Below are 19,343 nucleotides of genomic sequence, written 5' to 3'. Positions count from 1 at the left end.
TGTGTAAATTTATTTCCCGTTTTTTTTTCCCCCACTGCTATGTACTCACACAGTGGTGGGCTGTATAAGGACCTGTTAATACAAGTCTATACTGTTTGTTGAGCACATTCTCTCTTGTCCTTCACCTTGTCGTTCACCTGTCCTCTTTCTCTCCTGGGACTGGGACTGCTGGCTCTCATGTGGATCCTTTCTCACTGTGACCCTACCCTCACCCTGGTGGCTGTCACTGACGTGTTCCAGGGCTTCAGTATCTAACGTCTGCTCTCGTCACCCTGCTTCATCTCTTCACGTGATGTCTTCTCACCGTTCTATGACCAACTGCCTCTTCCCACGCTAAGAATTCTACTCTGCTATAGCATTCCTGTCTATGTAAGCTCTTTACACCGTACACACACAAGGACAGATCTTTACGTCTGCTGCTGAGTTACAAATTATTTGAGGGCGAGATCCTTATCATCAGTTCTGATATACCCTCCGTTACCTAACACAATCCCTCATTCACACACTGCTAAAAGAAAACCCAGTATCGTAAAGTAAGCACCATTCACAGTGTCTAAACACTCCCACGTCACACATCCAACCTAGATTCCTTATCTTGGTTTATTTTCTATTTTGGGGACTACAAAAAAACTGGGCATACTGCCTTTATTGGTAATGTTTTTCTAACTATTACATCTAGGAAATTGTGTTTAACTTTATCTAAAACACACTACCAGAACTTAAGTTATGAACAAATTCATTTGGAATTTGCATATGGGACAGGCCCTTAGAAAATATTCATTATGGGCTAGAGAGATGGCTCAGTGGTTAGGAGCACTGATTCCTCTTTCAAAGGTCCTGAGTTCAAATCCCAGCAACCACATGGTGGCTCACAACCATCTGTAATAAGATCTGATGCCCTCTTCTGGTGTATCTGAAGACAGCTACAGTGTACTTAGATAAAATAATAAATAAATCTTTTTTAAAAAAAAGAAAAAGAAAAAGAAAATATTCATTATAAGAAAACCAATTTGAAGCCACTGTAAAACTCCGTGTATACAGACAGAAGAGGACCACAAAGCAGCAGGAACCATTAAACTCCCAATGCTGGAATAAACCCAGGGGTACAAGTTCACTCTTGGAAACTAAGGGCTACTCAGAATAACAGGAAGACTCCAGGGTATGAGGAGACAAATATATTTTTGGTAAGAAACAAAGCACATGTTAGTATAAAGTCAGCTAACCAGACAATCTCGTACTACTTCCCACCCTAATGCAGTAACATGTACAAAGAGCAGACGTGAATTCTATTGTGAGTCAATGTAAAATAGTCTCTACTGAATTCTGAAAACAGATAAAGAATAGAATTTAATTCAGAGTAGTTACCAAAATTGAGCCCAGGTCAGCATACCTCACACCGCTAACAAGGCTACAGCTAGACAGATGGCCTTAGAGGAAAACCTACTATGGCCATTCATTCCCCTAAAGGGATAAAGCACTAGAGTGACTCCTAATGACCCTACTGCGCATCCTTCGATCAATGCACTGCTCAGCTCTCACCAGAGAAGCTTCTTGCAGTAGATGGCAATTAGCCTGGAGACCCACAGCTGATCAATGTGCAGAGAATAAGAGGCTTTGGAGTGCTCAGCCCTAAGTGGATGACACACACACACACACACACACACACACACACACACACACCAGCTCACACACACACACCAGCTCACACACACACACCAGCTCACACACACACACACACACACACACACACACACACACACACACACACCAGCTCAGGGATCTTATACAGAAGAGGGGGCAGATGGATTTTGAGAGTCAGAGGCAAATGACTTCAAAAAAACCCCCAAATTTTCTGGACACAACCAGGCTGATGTGTGCATGACCAGGCAGATGCGTGCATGAACTCAAGATGATTATGAAAACATGCAAGACCTGTGCAAGCTCAAGCCAGACAAAAGCCCAGCACAGAAGAAGAAAAGGTGGTCACAAAGTCCCCAAAGTCCCATGTCTCAGCTGCAGAACTCTGGCCAGGAGAGTTCAAGCCACTCTCCTGTAACAGTGTGACACCCACGCCACAGTATCAGCCACACTCCAGGGCAGGCCCCACGCCCAGGAGTCACTCGCTGGCCAGCACAGACTGAACTCAATGAGGCTTTTACAAAGGGAGGGGGAGACCGTGACGTTGGCCGAGTAGGGAGATGGAGGACAAACTGGAAAGAGCTGGGGCAGAGAGATAAAGATGATCAAAATACACTGCATGATATTCTGGGGAATGAATATCATACAAGAAATAAGCCCAGGTCAGCAAATGGACACATGGGTAGAATATGAGACTGGCGCTTATGAGCCAAGTGGAACTGGGATCAGTAGCAGTCTGACACACCGAACTAACTGCCGCCTGCTGGGAATGATGGCGCATGCCTGCAATTACAGGACTCAGGAAGCCAAGACAAGAAGATTGTGGGTGGATTCAAGGCCAGCTTGGGATCATGGTGAGACCCTATGCCAATAAAACACAAGGGCCAGAGACAAGGGCTGGTGACAGCAGTGGGACCAATGTATAAGCTGAGCAAAGCCTCGGGTCCAGTCACCAGTGTCAGAGAAATTCTGCACTGTCCTAAGAGTAAGAATTAAACAAGAAAATTACAGCTTCCATGAAAACTGCTAAGACAACATCGAGCCACCTACTGGAAAATAAAAATACCTACATGTATAAGAAAAGCCCGCAAGTGATAGTTATGAGTTGATAATTAACTTTCCTACATTTAAAGAACCTGGTGACAAATGTTAGGGTAGGCCAAATCATAGCTCCTCAGAAAATGTTAATATGTTACTATACTTGGCCAAAAGGAGCATGCAGCTATGATTCTGTAAGGTAATTAAGGCTGGAAGGGGACTGGATTTGTGAGGTAGGGCCTAGGCAATGTCTAAGTGGAAGACAGTACCACAAAAAGGAGTCTGGAGCCATGAGATCAGACAGGGCCTCAACCACCCATCCACTCCTGATGGTGGCAGAGAGCACAAGCAAGGAACAAGGCGCTCTAACAGCTGGAGAGCAGCTCTCCCACTGAGCCTCCAGGAAAGATGCACCTCTGCAGGCCTAGGATTGTAGCCTACAAAATGGTAATATAACAAATTTATGCTAATAACAGGAGTAACTGCTGTGGCAGAGACAGGAGATCATGACAAAGTTAAACAGCCACGGAGGGAATCCTTGGTAGGAGGCGGCAGTTCAGTGGTACAGCACTTGCACAAAACCCTACCAAAATTAAAAGTGAAAACCCTCAAAGACAAACACAGAAAACTATGAAGGTGTAGAGTGGTGCTTTATAAAAATATTTAGCACAGTGGTTGAGGTTTCGTTTGAGTGCGGATGTCTCTGGAAAGCCAGTAAACAACCTAAGATGAGACCTAACTCTAGTTCATGAAAGGACCAAACACAAATGCCGTCAACTCTGCTCAACAACTATGTTAGGAAACACAACAGAAGCGGGCGTTCTTAAAGCAGCGAGAGTCTGAGGAAAACCTGTCGTCTTTGCACGTGTTTAGAAAGGACACTGACACAGGACCTGTCTTAAAAGACCACCCAGAGGGCAAAGCTCAGGGTCTGCTTCAAGCCCGTGCTTACCTGATGATCCTCTGTGCAGCATACTGGTGGAGGGAGCGGAACTGCGCTGACATGTTTGCTAAAGCCGCCAGGCAGTTTGTGTGCAGGTACTTGTCCTGTGGAGAGAGAGCAAGATTAAAACGCACCGCATCTTCTCCACACTTCAAGGAAGGTTAACTAAAAGCAACAGACACCCAACTGCCCTAATGCCAGAAGAGCACCCAGGATCTATATTCTCTAGTTCCCAATCTAAGAAGTCAAATTGTTTCCAAATTCCCATGGAAGCAACGGACAGGCAACTGGACGATCCAGATGATCATCGCCACGGTGTGAATACTGAAGCCGTCTGCAGCAGGAACAGTGATGCTTCTGCGATGTGCTGCTCCAGACCCTCCCACCACACAGCAACGGAGGGAGTGCATGCTGCCATCTCCCCAGCACACAAGGACTTCTCCCTCCTAAAACAGCCGCCTCCTACAATCTCAGATAAAACAAAATAAAAACCCCTGGGACATCTATCCACACAAGCCCCACGGACAGAAATACTTAAAAATATTAAGTAAACAACCTATGAGTCCTGCACACTGCTCTACATGGTAACGCATTTCTATTGGCTAAGTCTAAAGTGCCAGAGGTCAGCAGAATTGCTTGCCTTCTTTTTTTCCAACTTTTCAAGGTTTTTGTTCTCTTGGACTTTGGGGGAGGGGCTTGTTTTTCTTTGAAGACAGATTCTCGTGTAATTTATTTACACTGGTCTCAGATCTGCTATATATGCTGGGCATGACGGCACAAGCCTTTAGCCCCAGCACTAGGGAAATAGAGGCAGTTGGACCTGAGTCAAGGTCAGCTTGGCCTACAGAGCCAGTACAGGCCAGCCAGAGCTACACAGTAAGATCCTGCCGCAACCAAACCAAACCAAACCAAACCAAGCCAAGCCAAGCCAAGCCAAGCCAAGCCAAGCCAAGCCAAGCCAAGCCAAGCCAAGCCAAGCCGTTCTATAACTGAGGATGGCCTTGATTACGGGCGCGCTGTGATTAGAGCCCGAGCTGGTGCGTGCCAGCTGCACTGCCAGTCGAGCAACAGCCTCAGCCCCTTGCACTTTCCTCCTGATCTAAATTTGTATTTTCCCTTCTTCTCATCTCTAGGTATTTTGTTGTTGCTTTAGAAGGGCAAAGCAGAGTCCAGAGTCCAGCAAGCACACGCAGCAGCTCCAACCTCACTGCCTGCTTTCCACTGCGTGCAAAGTATATCTCATTGAACAGCCACTAAATATTAAGATAGACACTGCAATATAATATGCTAAGTGCTGATCCACATTTTTCTAGCACATTCTATGAGATTAAATTTCAATTTTCTAGCGCATTTCATAATCACATTTCATGAGATTAAAGCTTTATGATATGGTCTTAACTCCACAAAGGCAGAGAAATAGCCATGGGGTACTTACTCGAGTCCTGGTCATATTGTACTGGATGGTTCTTATTACCACCAGAATTAGGAGGCTCCCCAGGGAAATTTCAGTTAAGACTCTTTCTGAATACCAAGTAATGTTTTTTAATATCTGTAATAAAGAAGAAAAGTTTGAGTAAAAATGACTCCCTTAGGAAAAGGGTATGTCTACCATTTTCTGTAAGTTCATTTTGCTCTGAAGGTAAGTTATGCCATAAAAAGGTGAGCTGAGAGCTTCAGTTCTCCTAAGCAAATGGCATGAATAGACTTCCCTCTCTTTTCTTAAATAGATGAAGGAGAAAAGACGAGGTCTAGAAATCAAGAGGAAATCTACTGATACCATTAGCAGACAAAGATGTAAATGGAAAATGATATGAAATAGACACAGTGCACAGATAACAGGAACAGAAAACAAACAAAGCTTAGTGATTAGAAAGCAAAAGTAAGTCAGAGTAGGTGCTGAGAGGCAGAACCTTCCCAACAGAGGTAAAAACCTCTACAGACAACCAGGAGAGGCAGGAGCACCAGGAGCCTGGCATCTGAGAAGAGACACCCAGGTTCTCCTGAGGCTGTTCAGAGCTGCCAGCAAGTACCAAGGCAATAAAGGTTATCTTAGAAAAAGTATGCAAGTTCCTTAGGACACAGCTAACAAAACTCAAAGATTAACCAAACAGTATATGGATACATACTACAAATTAACACAACGTGACCAATCATGGTGTCATCCCAGGAATGGGATGACTGCTTTAATAGCAATGAAAAGACTCATCAGTGTATTTCACTCTATTAACAGACTGCAATGCAAAAAAGCACAAGGTCAAAAATATATAAAGAATTCTTCCAACCCACTAATAATATAAATAAGACAACTTTAAAGAATATGATATGTAGGTATATACCTCATAAAGATATAAAAAATGGACACTGGAGAAAATATGGTTTCTTCAACAAATGATGCTGCAAAAACTGGATGTTGAAAAATAAAACTAGATCCCAATTTTTCACCCTGAACAAAAAATCAAGTCCAAATAGATTAGATGCAAAACTCTGAAACAGAGAGAGGGAAAATACTTCAAGAAACAGAAATAGGCAAGGACTCCCTGAACAGGACTTCAGCTGCTCAGGAAATAATCACAGATGACAAAGGTCCTAATCTCAGGAAGCGAAAAACTTCAGTTCATGAAAGTCAACATTGAGTGAAGAAAGGAAGAAAGTCTTTGCTATCCAGACATCTTACAGAAGACTGACTTTGAGAATATAGGAAGAACTCAAACTACTAAATGACAAGGAATCAAACAATGCAATTAGTAAATGAACAGATGATGTGAATAGAGAATTCTAAGAAAAGCTAACACACACACACACACACACAAACTGTCCAGCCTCACTGGTTATCAGAGAAATGCAAACCAAAACAACAAAGAGACTATGCCTTGTCCAAGTCAGAATGGCCGGCATTTACAACACAGTAACAAAAGCTGAGGCCGTGGCAAAGGGAGCACAGGGCAGAGGACACGGCTCAGTGAGGACAGGTGGCTGTCATGGAAGCCCAACCCCCTAACCCCAAGTTCATAGGTAAAACTGTCTTAGGAGAACAATGAGGGAAAAGGCTCAAAATACATTGTGTTTGCATATGAAATATCCTTATGTAACCCAGCATGATGTACAATAGACATATGCTAATGAGAATAATATACATGTGAGAAGAACAATGAGTTATCTATTATTACTAGTAAGTTTTAACAGTGGTTAACATCTGTCCAGCAGGGAAGGAGGGTAAAGAACACCATACTGGTTTATGAACCATTTCTATTCCAAGTCCTCCCAGACCCTCTAGCAGAAGGAGAGTGAGTGAAACCCCAAGGCAAGGAGATGCACTTTGTGGAGAAGCCCCTCTGCTCTGCACCTGTCATCAGCCACTGGGACTTACCACTTCATGAATGGACCGATTGAAGCCATCGTCTTCTGTAAGGATCAACAGGATTATAAGGGCCATATAGACATGGTGTGAGTTTCTTTCCTCAACATGATACAGAATCTCAAGAATTGGTAAAACCTAGGAAATAAAATATTATACTATTTCAATACCGTATGAGAACTTTACACTGTTATTCTACATGCTTTGCATGAAGGCCATACAGTTTTCATAACTAAAAAGGACAGACACCCACCTGGCTGCATGTACTCTCTGCACACATAGCTAAGGTCCCAGGTAAGAAAGTCACCTTTACAAACATTCTGCTAAAGAAAATCTAGTTTCCAGTGGCCACTTAGGCTCAGTTTGGTGATTTTAAGAGGTCACATTAACTCCCTCTAATTAAAAAAGGAAGAGAAGAATTGAGCTGCTCAGAAAAGCTTAGCTGCTAATAAATTTTAATGCACATTAATGTGTATGCTTCGTACCACTTGTACTTTAATGCTAATAACCCAAAACTGTGCTTCACATAAGTAGCCAAGAGACTATTGTAGCCCATGGTGCATTTTCGCAGCATGTGCCCTGAGAGAGTCGTCAGTGACTCTGATCAAACATCTCATCTTATGATCCTGTTCACAAATGCACAAGTTCATTTCTAATTGTTCCTTTCACATGGTTAATTCATTCATTCTTCACTAATTAGAAAAAAAATCAACTAAAAGTATGTGGGCAAAATAGTTAAATTACATGAAACTATCACACAGACTGTGCTGGCCAGTTTTACATCAACTTGACACGTGCTAGAGACCTTTTAGAAGAGGAAGCCTCGATTGAGAAAATGCCTCCCCACTCTGCCGCCCCTGACAGGCCTGTGGGCAAGAAGCCTGTGGTGCATTCTCTTGACTGATGATCAACAAAGGAGGGCTCAGCTCAGTATAGTAGTGACAACCTCCGGCTGGGGCTCCCAAGCCCGTGAAGAAGACGGCTAAGGAAACTCTGGAAAGAAGGCTCATGAGTGAGTCCTTCCTAAACTTCCACCTCTCCTCCTGCCCTAGGCTCCTGCCCTGACTCCCTGCACAGTGTGCTACAGGCTTTAAGAGGAAATAATCCTGATACACCACCCTGCAGCAATCCAAGACGACCTGGAGATCCAAAACCTGGAACAAGCACATGAAGGAAGAGATATGTTTTTAAAAAATCTTTTAAAAGTTAAGAGTCTATATACAGGGTGTAGTGGTACACAGCCTTTAATCCCAGCAGGCAGAGGCAGAGAGGCAGAGGCAGAGGCAGAGGCAGAGGCAGAGGCAGAGGCAGAGAGAGAGGCAGAGAGAGGTAGAGAGAGGCAGAGAGAGAGGCAGAAAGAGAGGCAGAAAGAGAGGCAGAAAGAGAGGCAGAAAGAGAGGCAGAAAGAGAGGCAGAAAGAGAGGCAGAGAGGCAGAGAGGCAGAGAGGCAGAGAGGCAGAGGCAGAGGCAGACAGAAGGATCTCTGAATCTGTGGCCAGGCTGTTCTACCAATTGAGTTCTAGGACAGTCCAGGCTACACAAAGAAATTCTGTCTCGAACAACCCTCCCAACCCCTGCCTCCAAAAATAAACAAATTAAAAGTTTAAGATGATGATGGGTCCAAGAGGACTATGCCAAAGTAACAGATCAATTCTTCCTTTTAAGTATTTGTATTGGAATAGTAAACTTACATATTGCACAATCCCTTCATTAAAAAAAAAAGATATCATCAAATGGTTTTTAGATTTACAAATCTGAGCAACTATTACCAACTAACTTTAGCCTGCTTTCATTATTTCAATCACCTCCGGCCCTTTAGCTCGCAGTCCCTGGTCACTCTTCCTCCTTCCCTCTCACCAAGTTATTTTCTTGTCACTGTGACCAAAACGGAACACAGCGGGAAGAATCAGCTCACTGGGGAATGGCTTGCTTGGCTCGTGGGTTCAGAGGAATCTCACATGTCACAGTAAGGATGGCATGGTGGAGACCATAGCAGTGACATCACAAGGTACAAACCAGAAAACAGAAACCTGGGATCTCAAGCAGGGCTGGGCACAGGCCTCAGGAGCACATGCCTTGGGGCCTACTTCTTTCTACCAGCCAGGCTTCACCTCCTAAAGGATATGGGAGTTTGAAAATACCCCCAACAAGTTGCTGCGTGTTTAGACTGTAAGCCCTTGGATGCCATTTCAGACACAGACCTGTGCTGGCTAATTTTATATTATCTTGACACAAGCTAGAGTCATCAGAGATGACATAAGATGAAGAAAATGTCTCTGTAAGCTGCAGGCAAGTCTACAGGGCATCTTCTTAATTAGTGATTGATGGGGGAGGGACCAGTCCATCCTGGGTGGGACAACCCCAGGGCCAGTGATCCTGGGTTCTATAAGAAAACAAGTTAAGCAAGCCATGAGGAGCAAGCCAGTAAGCAACTCCTGCCTCCAGGTTCCTGCCCTGTTTGAGTTCCTGTCCTGACTTCCTTAGGTGATGGACCCAAGAAGGGTAGGTGAAATAACCCTTTCCTCCCCAGTTGCTTTTGGTCATTGTGTTCCATCACAGCAATGGTCACCCTGACTAGGATAGACTGTAACAGTCACCTAGTGATCAGAGACACAACTGTCTCTATGGTTGTATGGCTGTCACCATTTTCAAGTCTTACATGAATGGAGTCACAAAATATGCCACTAAGTAGGGCCTACAATGAAGAGTAGCAGATCTAGCCTCATTCTCACAAAACTCTACACACAACATATCTGAGAAATATGTGGAGATGAAATATCAACTTCTGAATATCAGAGTCTATAGAATAAAGGAGCTGTGAACTATTTAAAAATGAGATCAGCAGAATAAATTCCTACTTGTAGCAATATATACATGTAACAGCCTCAACCAATATTTACTATAGAAGAAAGAAAACTGTAAAGATAAGGATATGAGCTAGGAAATTATCGAAATCCTTCTTTATGCTCCTAAAACTCCCAAAGGAAACCTTGTAGACGAGTGGTTCTCAATCCTCCTCATGTCATGACCTTTAGTACAGTTCCTCCAACCATATAATTTGTTCAGTGCTACCTCATAGCTATAAGTTCTGTTATGAACATCAGTATCTGATATGCAGGATATCTGCTATGTGATCCCTGTGGAAGAATCACTCAACCCCCCCCCCCCAAGGGCTGTGACCCACAGGTTGAGAACCACTGTTGGAGCCTTTTACCAGTGTGTTCTCAAACTGGAGACAGATGTTCTCTCATCTCACAAGCCAACATTTGCACCACAGAAGCCCACAAGTCATGCCCCAGGCTTCCTGCTCATTGCCAAAATCCCCCCAGAATTCATCTCACACACACACACAACTGTCTCTGTGATCCCCATGCCTACCAGGAATCACAGCTCTGCTCATGATGCCGGCTTTACCACAGTTCCCACTCCTTTCTGGTGTGGAGACAGATTTTAGTTCATCACACCTTTTGTTCTTAATGCCACTGTGATAAAATATGCTCATATTTTATGTTTCTTTAGCACTTACATAGTATTTAAAACCAATAAAGAAGCTACCAAATGTCCAGTGGTGCTTTGTTTGATCTGCAGAGCTAAGGGGGACATTCTGTTGCTGTCAGCCAGCTGCTGGCTCCTTTAGAAATGACTGTGTGACAGTGAGTGCAGTGAGAGGTCACAGTATGTCAAGCACACGGTAACTTATCCTTCCCTTTACTGAAACTCTGATGGTAAATATTAGCTTCAATGGAAAGCCACGGCTGCCTAAAGGAGATCTGTCCACCAAGACCAAGACAAACTGTGGAACTGATTTTATTCACTGAGTGAACCTTTCAGTGGTATCTGGCCATGGGCCCTGAAATGACTTAACAGTGCAGTACTGCATTCAGAGGCACAGGCTTGGAGGTTGTGAGGACAGAGCCTCGGGAAGCTAGCTGGGACAGTCACCCTGACTTTCATCACTGTCAGCAGAGCTGTGTGGCAATCATGACCAACGAGCGGTGGACAGCCCTCATCAGCTAGGAGGAACAAGAAGAAATACAGATGTCCTCGAGGGGTGCAGAGGATGCTGCTTGGAGAACCTGGTCAGGTGGAGCCCTGGGCAACAGGTGGCTGCTCAAGACCTCAAGGACAAAGGCTCTGTCACTCAGACCTAGGCTGCTCGCTCAGTTCTACCTCAGTCTGGGGACATTTCTCATCTGTCTCCCTAGCACCACCTGAACGGCCACCAGGTGAGCACTCTGAGCCTCTTGGGAAAGAAAACGCATCCCTCTGTAATGTCTCAGACACACACGGCATGTGTCTCTTGATACTTACAAGATTTTCCATATCCGTTCGGGCCAGCATGTACGTCTTGACATTGCCGTTCTGGTGGAGCAGTGTGTACAGGAGCAGCGTTGCCTGATCAGACGTCTGCTGTTCACACAGGGCTGTGTACAAACTGTTAAAGTTAATCTGGAAGGTATGTGGAATTGATGATGGGAACGGACTGCTGTCTGAAATACAGAAAATCAGCACGAAAATATATTTAAAAAGTACATGAGTGTTTTGTTGAGTTGTGTATTTACACATAATGGTTACAGCACTTTAAACTGTAAGCCACAGCCGAAGCACTGACTACAACTACTGACTCCTTTTTAAGAAAAATAGCTAAAACATCAACATATGACTTAGTTTTAAAATAAGAGAAAAATCAACATATGAAACACAAGCTAAGGCAACTACCATACAACTCTTTTATTTAAAAGAGCCTTTAAGGGGTTGGAGAGAAGGCTTGTTGTTTAAAACTCAAACCACTCTTCCGGAGAACCCGAGCTTGCTTCCTTACACTGCGCTCAGCTGGCTCGCAGCCACGTGCACGTCCAGCTCCGCGAGACCTTCTGGCTTCCGTGAGCACATGCAGGTCCACGGTGGGAGTAAAGATGTAGGGAAAGGGAAGGAAAAATGTAATTTCGGGAAGAAAGTGTGTGAGTCCCTTGAAGTTTCAGACAAGAGTGCAGAGGACAAATTACATACAATTGTTAAAGACCTTGGTGCCTGCTCTCCACCTGGACAACAGGAAGACAGTTCTGAGGGCTAAGCTAAGTGTAGAACAGTAGTGAAGGAGTCCTCTGCTCAGAGACGAACAGAGAGGGGGTGTTTCCCTAGCATCAGCACAAAGCCTGATGAAACTGTAGTCCAAGAGGCCCGGGCTCCAGCCTGAGCTGGCGGCAGAATTTAGGCACATTGTGCTGCATTTGTAAACATGAATGTCCCACTGACAGGGTCATGGAGTCTAGTACTCAGTTCCAGAGAATCCAGGCCACGTGCAATTGGGAGTGACTGAGAGGCCACTGCATGAAGCTGCAGTAAAATCTAAGGTGCAGTAAGGGATCCCATGTCCTAACTAGCTTTAATTCTCAACTTGATGCAGCTCAGAGCCATATGAGAGTAAAGTACCTAGAGACAGAGACGGAGGCCCAGATCAGATTGGCCTCTGCGTGTCTTTGCAATTAACTGTTCAGGGAAAGCCCCGCCCACTGTGGGTGGCCCCATACTGAAGCAGGTGGTCCTGGGAAGTGTAAGAACACTAGGAAGATTGAGCGAGAGCGAGAGTGAGCCAGAGACAAGCTAGCGTGCAATGCTGGGTTCACGGCTCTTGCCCCAGTTCCTGTCAGGACTTTTCTAGTAATAAACTGTGACCTGGAAGAGCCTCTCCTGTTGGTTTTGGTCAGAGTGTTTTATTACAGCAACAGAATTAAACTAGAACATCACAGCTTGTTGGGCAGACGAGGACTGCGGGATGTCTGGTAAGGAAGGCTCCAAGTTCAGAGTGCAGATGGCCCAGAGGACAGGCAGCATTTCCTGCAGCTGCCAGGGCCGGAGCCATTCAAATCTTCCAGCTGTGTCACGAAAGAGCACAGGGGCCAGGAACAGTGCTACAGGGGTTTATGTCGTCTTTCGAGTCTGCAACTTGGTTCTGAATTTACACGAGCACACAGCTGAGAGACTGTCTTGAGTCTCCAGTGAGTTGTGAATTTGAACTGTAGACTTGTAAATAGTGTTGGGATTGTTAGAGACTATGGAGACTCAATGCATTGTGCATTATGAGATGGCCATGAGTCAATGGGGAAAGGATCCAGCTGGAAACACATGTATTTAGGTGTCAAGCTGACAAGGATGGAGTTGTAATGGTCAGTCTCCATGAGATTAAGAATCCTGTGAGAACAGAGCTGACCATGTCTGTGAGGGATTATCCAGATTAGGTTAGCTGAAGTAGGAACAACAACCTTACAGTCCTGTTCCATGGACTGGGGGCCCAGACTAAATAAAAGCACAGTAACACTAGGGAGGAGACAACAAGGTGAGCACAGGCAGCCAGCACTTGGTGCTACTACTAGACTGTAGATCCAATGTGACTGCCTCTCAAGCGGCTGCTGCCAGAGTTCCTGCCATAATGGACTGGACCTGGGAACCACCCATGAACTAGAATAAACCTCCCTGCCATAACTTGCTATTTGTATGTCACAGAGAAAAGATAAGTAAGCAATACAGCAATATGCAAATATTACATGCTTTTTACAGAACTCACAGGAGAAGAGTCTGGACACAACAGTTCTTTACAATGAGAGCAGAGGAGGGTGTGTGCTTACTAAGTATAGTGACCTATGCTATACTTGACATAGATGTGTTCTGAGAGTATCCATAAGATCTACACATGCTGAGCCAGCAAGTGGCAGGAAGGAGCCACTGTACACACGTGTATGTCTAGTATCCCTTATTTAATCTGTACAGTGACTGAGCCATTATTCTGCCGGACTTTAGAAATGATGAAAGAGAAGTTCAGAAAGATTTAATAAAATTTCCCAAGTACCCTGAGAAAACCTAGACTGACCTCTACGATACATTACTTCTCAGGGTAATAGCCATGACTGGTGGTGAATCTACACTACAGTAAAAGCTCTTTTATTTCTTAAAAACCACCTGAGACAGAGATTATAGTCTACCTGACTCTGGTGTCAGTACCTAGAATTGCTGTGCTGCTTAACAGTCTCTCAAAAAAGGATAAGCAGAGACACGGTTCAATTCTGAGGTCTCGAGTGGGGTCAGTCCTACCTGCACATGAGCCTTTGGTCTAAGCACCATACAGTGAGTCCTCGCTGTGTCCTCGCTGTGGTTAACACTCCACTCTTGCTTGTATTTATGTAAGTGTTGTACGATTGTATATCCATATTGCAGACACCACCATTGAGGGCTCCTGAGATTATATAACTGCCAAAGATCTCACCCTAAAATGAGCAGGGTGTGGTGCGAACCCAGGGCAGCTCAGCTCAGCTCCAAAACTAGCTTTCTTAGCCATCAAGTAACACTGTTACTAAGAAACTGAGGATAGTAATGGAACAGAAAACCACACCCGGGTCTCCATTTCCTTCCACTGAACTGAACTGACTCCCCACTGACACTATGGCTTCAATGCCGTGTCCCCCAAGTGCATGTAAAATCTTAGCTGCCAATGCAGTAGCAGTGGGACTTTCAAGAAGTGGTTCAGGCATGCGTGCTCCTCCCTTGTGAGGGCTTAGGCCTTGATAAAGCAGGCTTTCCACAGCAAGAGCCTTCTGTCCCACCTCCCACACAAGAATCCACATTCAAGGCAAGAACCCACATTCAAGGCAAGAATCCACATTCAAGGCAGTGCCTTAGAAGCAGAGCTGGGCCTCAGCTCAGGGACGCTGAACACCGAGGCTCTAATCGTCGGCATCCCAGACTCTAGCACAGCGAGAGATAAATCTGGGTTCTTTACAAATCACCGAGTCTTAGTAGTAGTGCTGCTCTATTACAGCAGCACGAATGGTTGAGGACTCTGCACTTGTTTTCAGGAGTGAGAAAGGTCTGACCCCTTGGCACCCCAATGCCCTGACTGCCAGCAGTCGGCACGGGCAGTCAGGGAAGCAGAGTGGCACCAGGACTCAGACACCTTCACAATCCTACCCAAGAACTGCACTTCTCACTCATCTTAATACTGCATGAGTGCTGGACCTACCCTGGCCATCCAATCACCTATCATAGGATCCTGCCTTTCAGAGTACAAACTTCTCATTCCTAACACCAGGCTACGTACGCATGGGACTACCCGTTTACAGTCTGCTTTTAGGGCAGTAGTTACAGCTCCCGCGCCTGCCCAGCCCTGCACCCCTTCCCCACCCCCAGCACACTCCTTCCTGCACTAAGAAACAATTACTGGGGCAGACTCACAACTGTTCTCTCCAGTTACCCACACTGCTTCCCTACGTCACAGGCAGGGCAAGGAGGAGGCTGCAAGACAGACAACAACCCCCCCCCAAATTTTTTGCTTATTTCTGTTACAGTACTTAGTCCTAGAAAACTTTACCTAAAATACAGACTTTGGAATTTTAAAGCAGCCTGTCATATAGATTTCACAGGCTAATTCGTGTCCCTAGCATTGAAACTCAGATACTCAGATTGCCTCTGAAAGAAAAGTAAATTGAATAGACGTAAAGGACCACAGAATTCCTCTAAGCCTTATTTGACCTGCCTGAGAAAATACACTCCAATTTTTTCTGACACTCATCTCAGAAACTATACGCCAATGGAGAGAATGGGGACAACAAGCCTCCGCTTGCTAAGGAAGTCAATCAAGGGAGAACCACCACGAACCTTGCGTGTTCTTAAATGACGAGACAGCTTGCCTGTAGGGGTTGGGTATGTCTGCGGCGTCCGTCAGGTTCACCAGCACCAGCAGCAGCAGGAGACTCTGGTTGGCCAGAGGAGATGTAAGTTCTGGGGACGCAGCTGCTTTGCTGCCTGCCCCGCCTAGCGTGAAGACAGTCCAGAGACCAGCTTGGAAAGAAAACATACAGTTAGGACCATGTCACCAATAACGTAAGCATTCTATACATTTATGCTTAACACTTGGAAATATGCTCTTAATTAAAAACAAGTTCATTATTTGAAGATTCTACATACACACACACACACACACACCCATGACCACTAAAGAGTACACAGTGCCTTACTAATGTGATTTCACATTGTTTCCATGTTGAATTGAGGTGTCATTTTATACATGCGGTTAAGGTTTCATCACAATTATTTTCACCAGTTTAACTTAATTTTTAAAATACAACTCTAGACCTTGTAAACTGTTATTTATACTCCTAGTGGACAAAGCTGCTCTAGAGCAAACGTCTTAAAGAGGAAATGAGCACGATCGAAGGAAAATCCAAATCCCGTGCTCCCAGGTGAGACGACGCAAACTCTGCACAGACCCCCTTCCTGTCACTGAGCACTGGGCTCCTTCCAAAGACCATCAAGGAAGGTAAACCATGTTTTCAAAGTTGTGGAGGGGCTTGCTGTTGGTAGGCAACATAGCTGAACACACAGCACAACACTGCAGCCACTACTTGGATACAGCTGAGCAAGCACTGTGCAGTCTAAACTGCGTTATGCTGCAGATGTAAGATACACAGTTACTCTGAAAGACTTAACATTAAAAGGCAGGGGCTACAGCAACAGCTATCTGGTAACATGTTTGCCTTGGAGACATGAGGACCCATGGATGTTGAGATGTTGAGAACTTATGTAGAACAGAAAGCTGGACATGGTAACATAACACACACTTACAGTCTTAACCCTGGGGAGAGGGAGACAGAAGAATCTCTGGGACTCACTGTCCAGCAGCCTGGCCTACTTGTGACTTCCAGGCCAGTGATAGGCTCTACCTCTTAAAAATTTCAACTTTAAAAAAAAAAAAAAAGTAGATTGAAAAGGAGGAATGATGCCTAAGTTGGAATTCTGGCTGTCAGAGACACATGTACACACACACATACACACATACATGAACACACCACAAACCACCAAAAAATAATAATAAAATGTCTCGTGTTTTTACATTGTTTCTACACTAACATATAAGCTTCAAGTATCATTATAATTATTTTCACCAGTTTCTTCTCATTTTTAACTACTAGACACTGCAAAATTACATGCTAATTACATCCCTAGTGGAAAAGTTTCTGTGGCAACCACCCCACTATCAAGGCAAGTTCTTGTTAACGGGTGCTGCAGCAGCTCAACCACCAAGAGTCGCTCCGCCTTGCACCAGGCAGAATGGCTACCATTAAGAAAACAAGTAGCAGCAAAATGGTGTGAAGGACACGGCAGGGGAGGGAGCCCTGATACACCGCTGGTGGGAACGGGCATTAGTCCAGCCCCTGTGGAGATCAAGATAGATCTAAACTTCTGCATGGGCAAAACTGCATCACTAGACACCAAAGGACTCTGAATCAACAAGCCAGAAACACTCACACATCTGCTTACAGCAACATTCAAGCGTCAAGACATAGAATCAACAGACAAATCAATAAAGGACAAGTGGCATTCCTCAGCCATGAACAATAAAACAGTAAGACTTGCGGATAAACAGATCCAAGTGCAGACCATCATCTTAGGAAAGTGGTCAGACTCAGACAGACAGGTACATTATAATCACATGTGTGTGCGGGATGTGCAAGTGGAACTGAGATTGGTTCTGGCGGTGGATAAGAACAATGGGAAGGGGGAAGGCAGGGAGTATGGGCAGGGTGTCAAAGTTCATGAAATATCTGTATATGAAAATGCCTTTATGAACTGCATCGCTGTACACAATAACACACACCAGCAAATATCCACTTACATTAAAAAGCCTTCTGATACACAAGTTATAAACAATGAAAAGTAGACCTAATTCCAGTTGTAATAGTAACACATACAATGTTTAGGAATACTTAGCCAGTGTGATGGCTCAGCAGGTAAAGGAGAGAGAAAGAACAGAGGAGGAGAAGAAGGAGGGAAGAGGAGGTCTGCATTGGTCATGATGGACCAGTGGCACACACCTAGGTGAAATAGCTCGCCAGGACACCAGACTGCTGGAGCAGAAATAACCCAGGAAGATTCAAATTTGGAGAGCACAGTTGAAGAGGCAGCCAGCCTAGTGTTAGGGGCGATTCCCCAGTCATCGTGCTGCCTAATGAAGAAATCACAGTTTGAGTCTCGTTCATTTGAAACTATGAGCTTCAATGAGCATAGTTCATATAATTTTACAACTGGAGCCCAATGTAGGGCTTGAACCCACAACCCTGAGATCAAGAGTTTCATGCTTGCCGGGCGTGGTGGTGCACGCCTTTAATCCCAGCACTTGGGAGGCAGAGGCAGGAGGATTTCTGAGTTCGAGGCCAGCCTGGTCTACAAAGTGAGTTCCAGGACAGCCAGGGCTACACAGAGAAACCCTGTCTCGAAAAAAAAAAAAAAAAAAAACCCAAAAGTTTCATGCTCTACCGACCAACTAAGCAAGCCAAGCTCTAGGACGGCTGTCATCAAATCTCTGGTCCTTTGCACTTATACAATTCTTTGTGGCCAGCTATTTTGGCCATTATTGTTTAATATATGGTGAGTGAGAGCCATACTTTGTTACTGCCTCTTTCCCACACAGTAGACAGAACTGACATCCACAAGTTTCCTCTGAACTCCATATTCAAGATGCACACATACACAAATAAATAAATGTAAAAACTGTCCAGCAATGAACCTAAAATATATAAGATGTTTGGGCTGACATATTGAACTTGACTGAACGACACCAGAAATATGAGTCAAAGCAGAAACATTTATGAATAAAAAGGTATAGTATTGCAGAAGTATAAAGTCTGTCACTAGGAGAACCTAAACTTTAGCATAACATCTATAAAAAAAATACTAACAGGAATTTACATGACACTGAATAACACAGTATAGATAAAATATCACCACACAGAAACAAAGGAAACTCAGAGACTCGTTTCAGGAGGATGTTCCCACTCACAAAGCAACACTTTTGTGGAGCCACAATCATATAAAAAGGAGAGATTTTGCAGTAGAGTAAACAAAAATATCAAAAGAACTGATTCTGGAACATGGATTTGTGAATTAAACATACCAAATGCTATTACTTCAAACCACTAAGTAAAGACTGTCCTTGGGACACTAGAAAGTAACCACTTACCCACTAGCTAAAGAAGTGTGTGTGGACCTGGAGGGCATCATCCTGAGTGAGGTAACACAATCACAAAAGAACTCAAATGATATGTACTCACTGATAAGTGGTATTAGCCCAGAAACTTAGGATACCCAAGATATAAGATACAATTTGCAAAACACATGAAACTGAAGAAGAATGAAGACCAAAGAATTGGAAACAATCACCCATGGAAGGAGTTACAGAGACAAAGTTTGGAGCTGAGACAAAAGGATGGACCATCTAGAGACTGCCATATCCAGGGATCCATCCCATAATTAGCCTCCAAACGATGACACCATTGCATACACTAGCAAGCGTTTGCTGAAAGGACCCTGATATAGCTG

At 44.4% G+C, this 19,343-nt stretch overlaps 1 protein-coding gene across 2 annotated transcripts in view; it reads right to left on the bottom strand.

Moving 5' to 3' along the window:
* Dym (dymeclin) overlaps window positions 1–19,343 on the bottom strand; it is a 273,725-nt gene that overhangs the window by 162,186 nt on the left and 92,196 nt on the right. For both annotated transcript variants that reach the window (XM_029471781.2, XM_021150437.3), the window contains exons 9-13: window positions 15,624–15,806; window positions 11,286–11,464; window positions 6,987–7,112; window positions 5,055–5,168; window positions 3,629–3,723 (exon numbers count right to left, since the gene is read on the bottom strand). In XM_029471781.2, coding sequence (XP_029327641.1) covers window positions 3,629–3,723; window positions 5,055–5,168; window positions 6,987–7,112; window positions 11,286–11,464; window positions 15,624–15,806 — 697 coding nt within the window. The remainder of the gene's footprint in view (window positions 1–3,628; window positions 3,724–5,054; window positions 5,169–6,986; window positions 7,113–11,285; window positions 11,465–15,623; window positions 15,807–19,343) is intronic.

Source organism: Mus caroli, unplaced genomic scaffold, assembly GCF_978045245.1.
Source record: "Mus caroli unplaced genomic scaffold, Mus_caroli_1 scaffold_19, whole genome shotgun sequence".
Lineage (NCBI taxonomy): Eukaryota > Metazoa > Chordata > Mammalia > Rodentia > Muridae > Mus > Mus caroli.
This window is presented reverse-complemented; position numbering and strand designations above follow the sequence as displayed.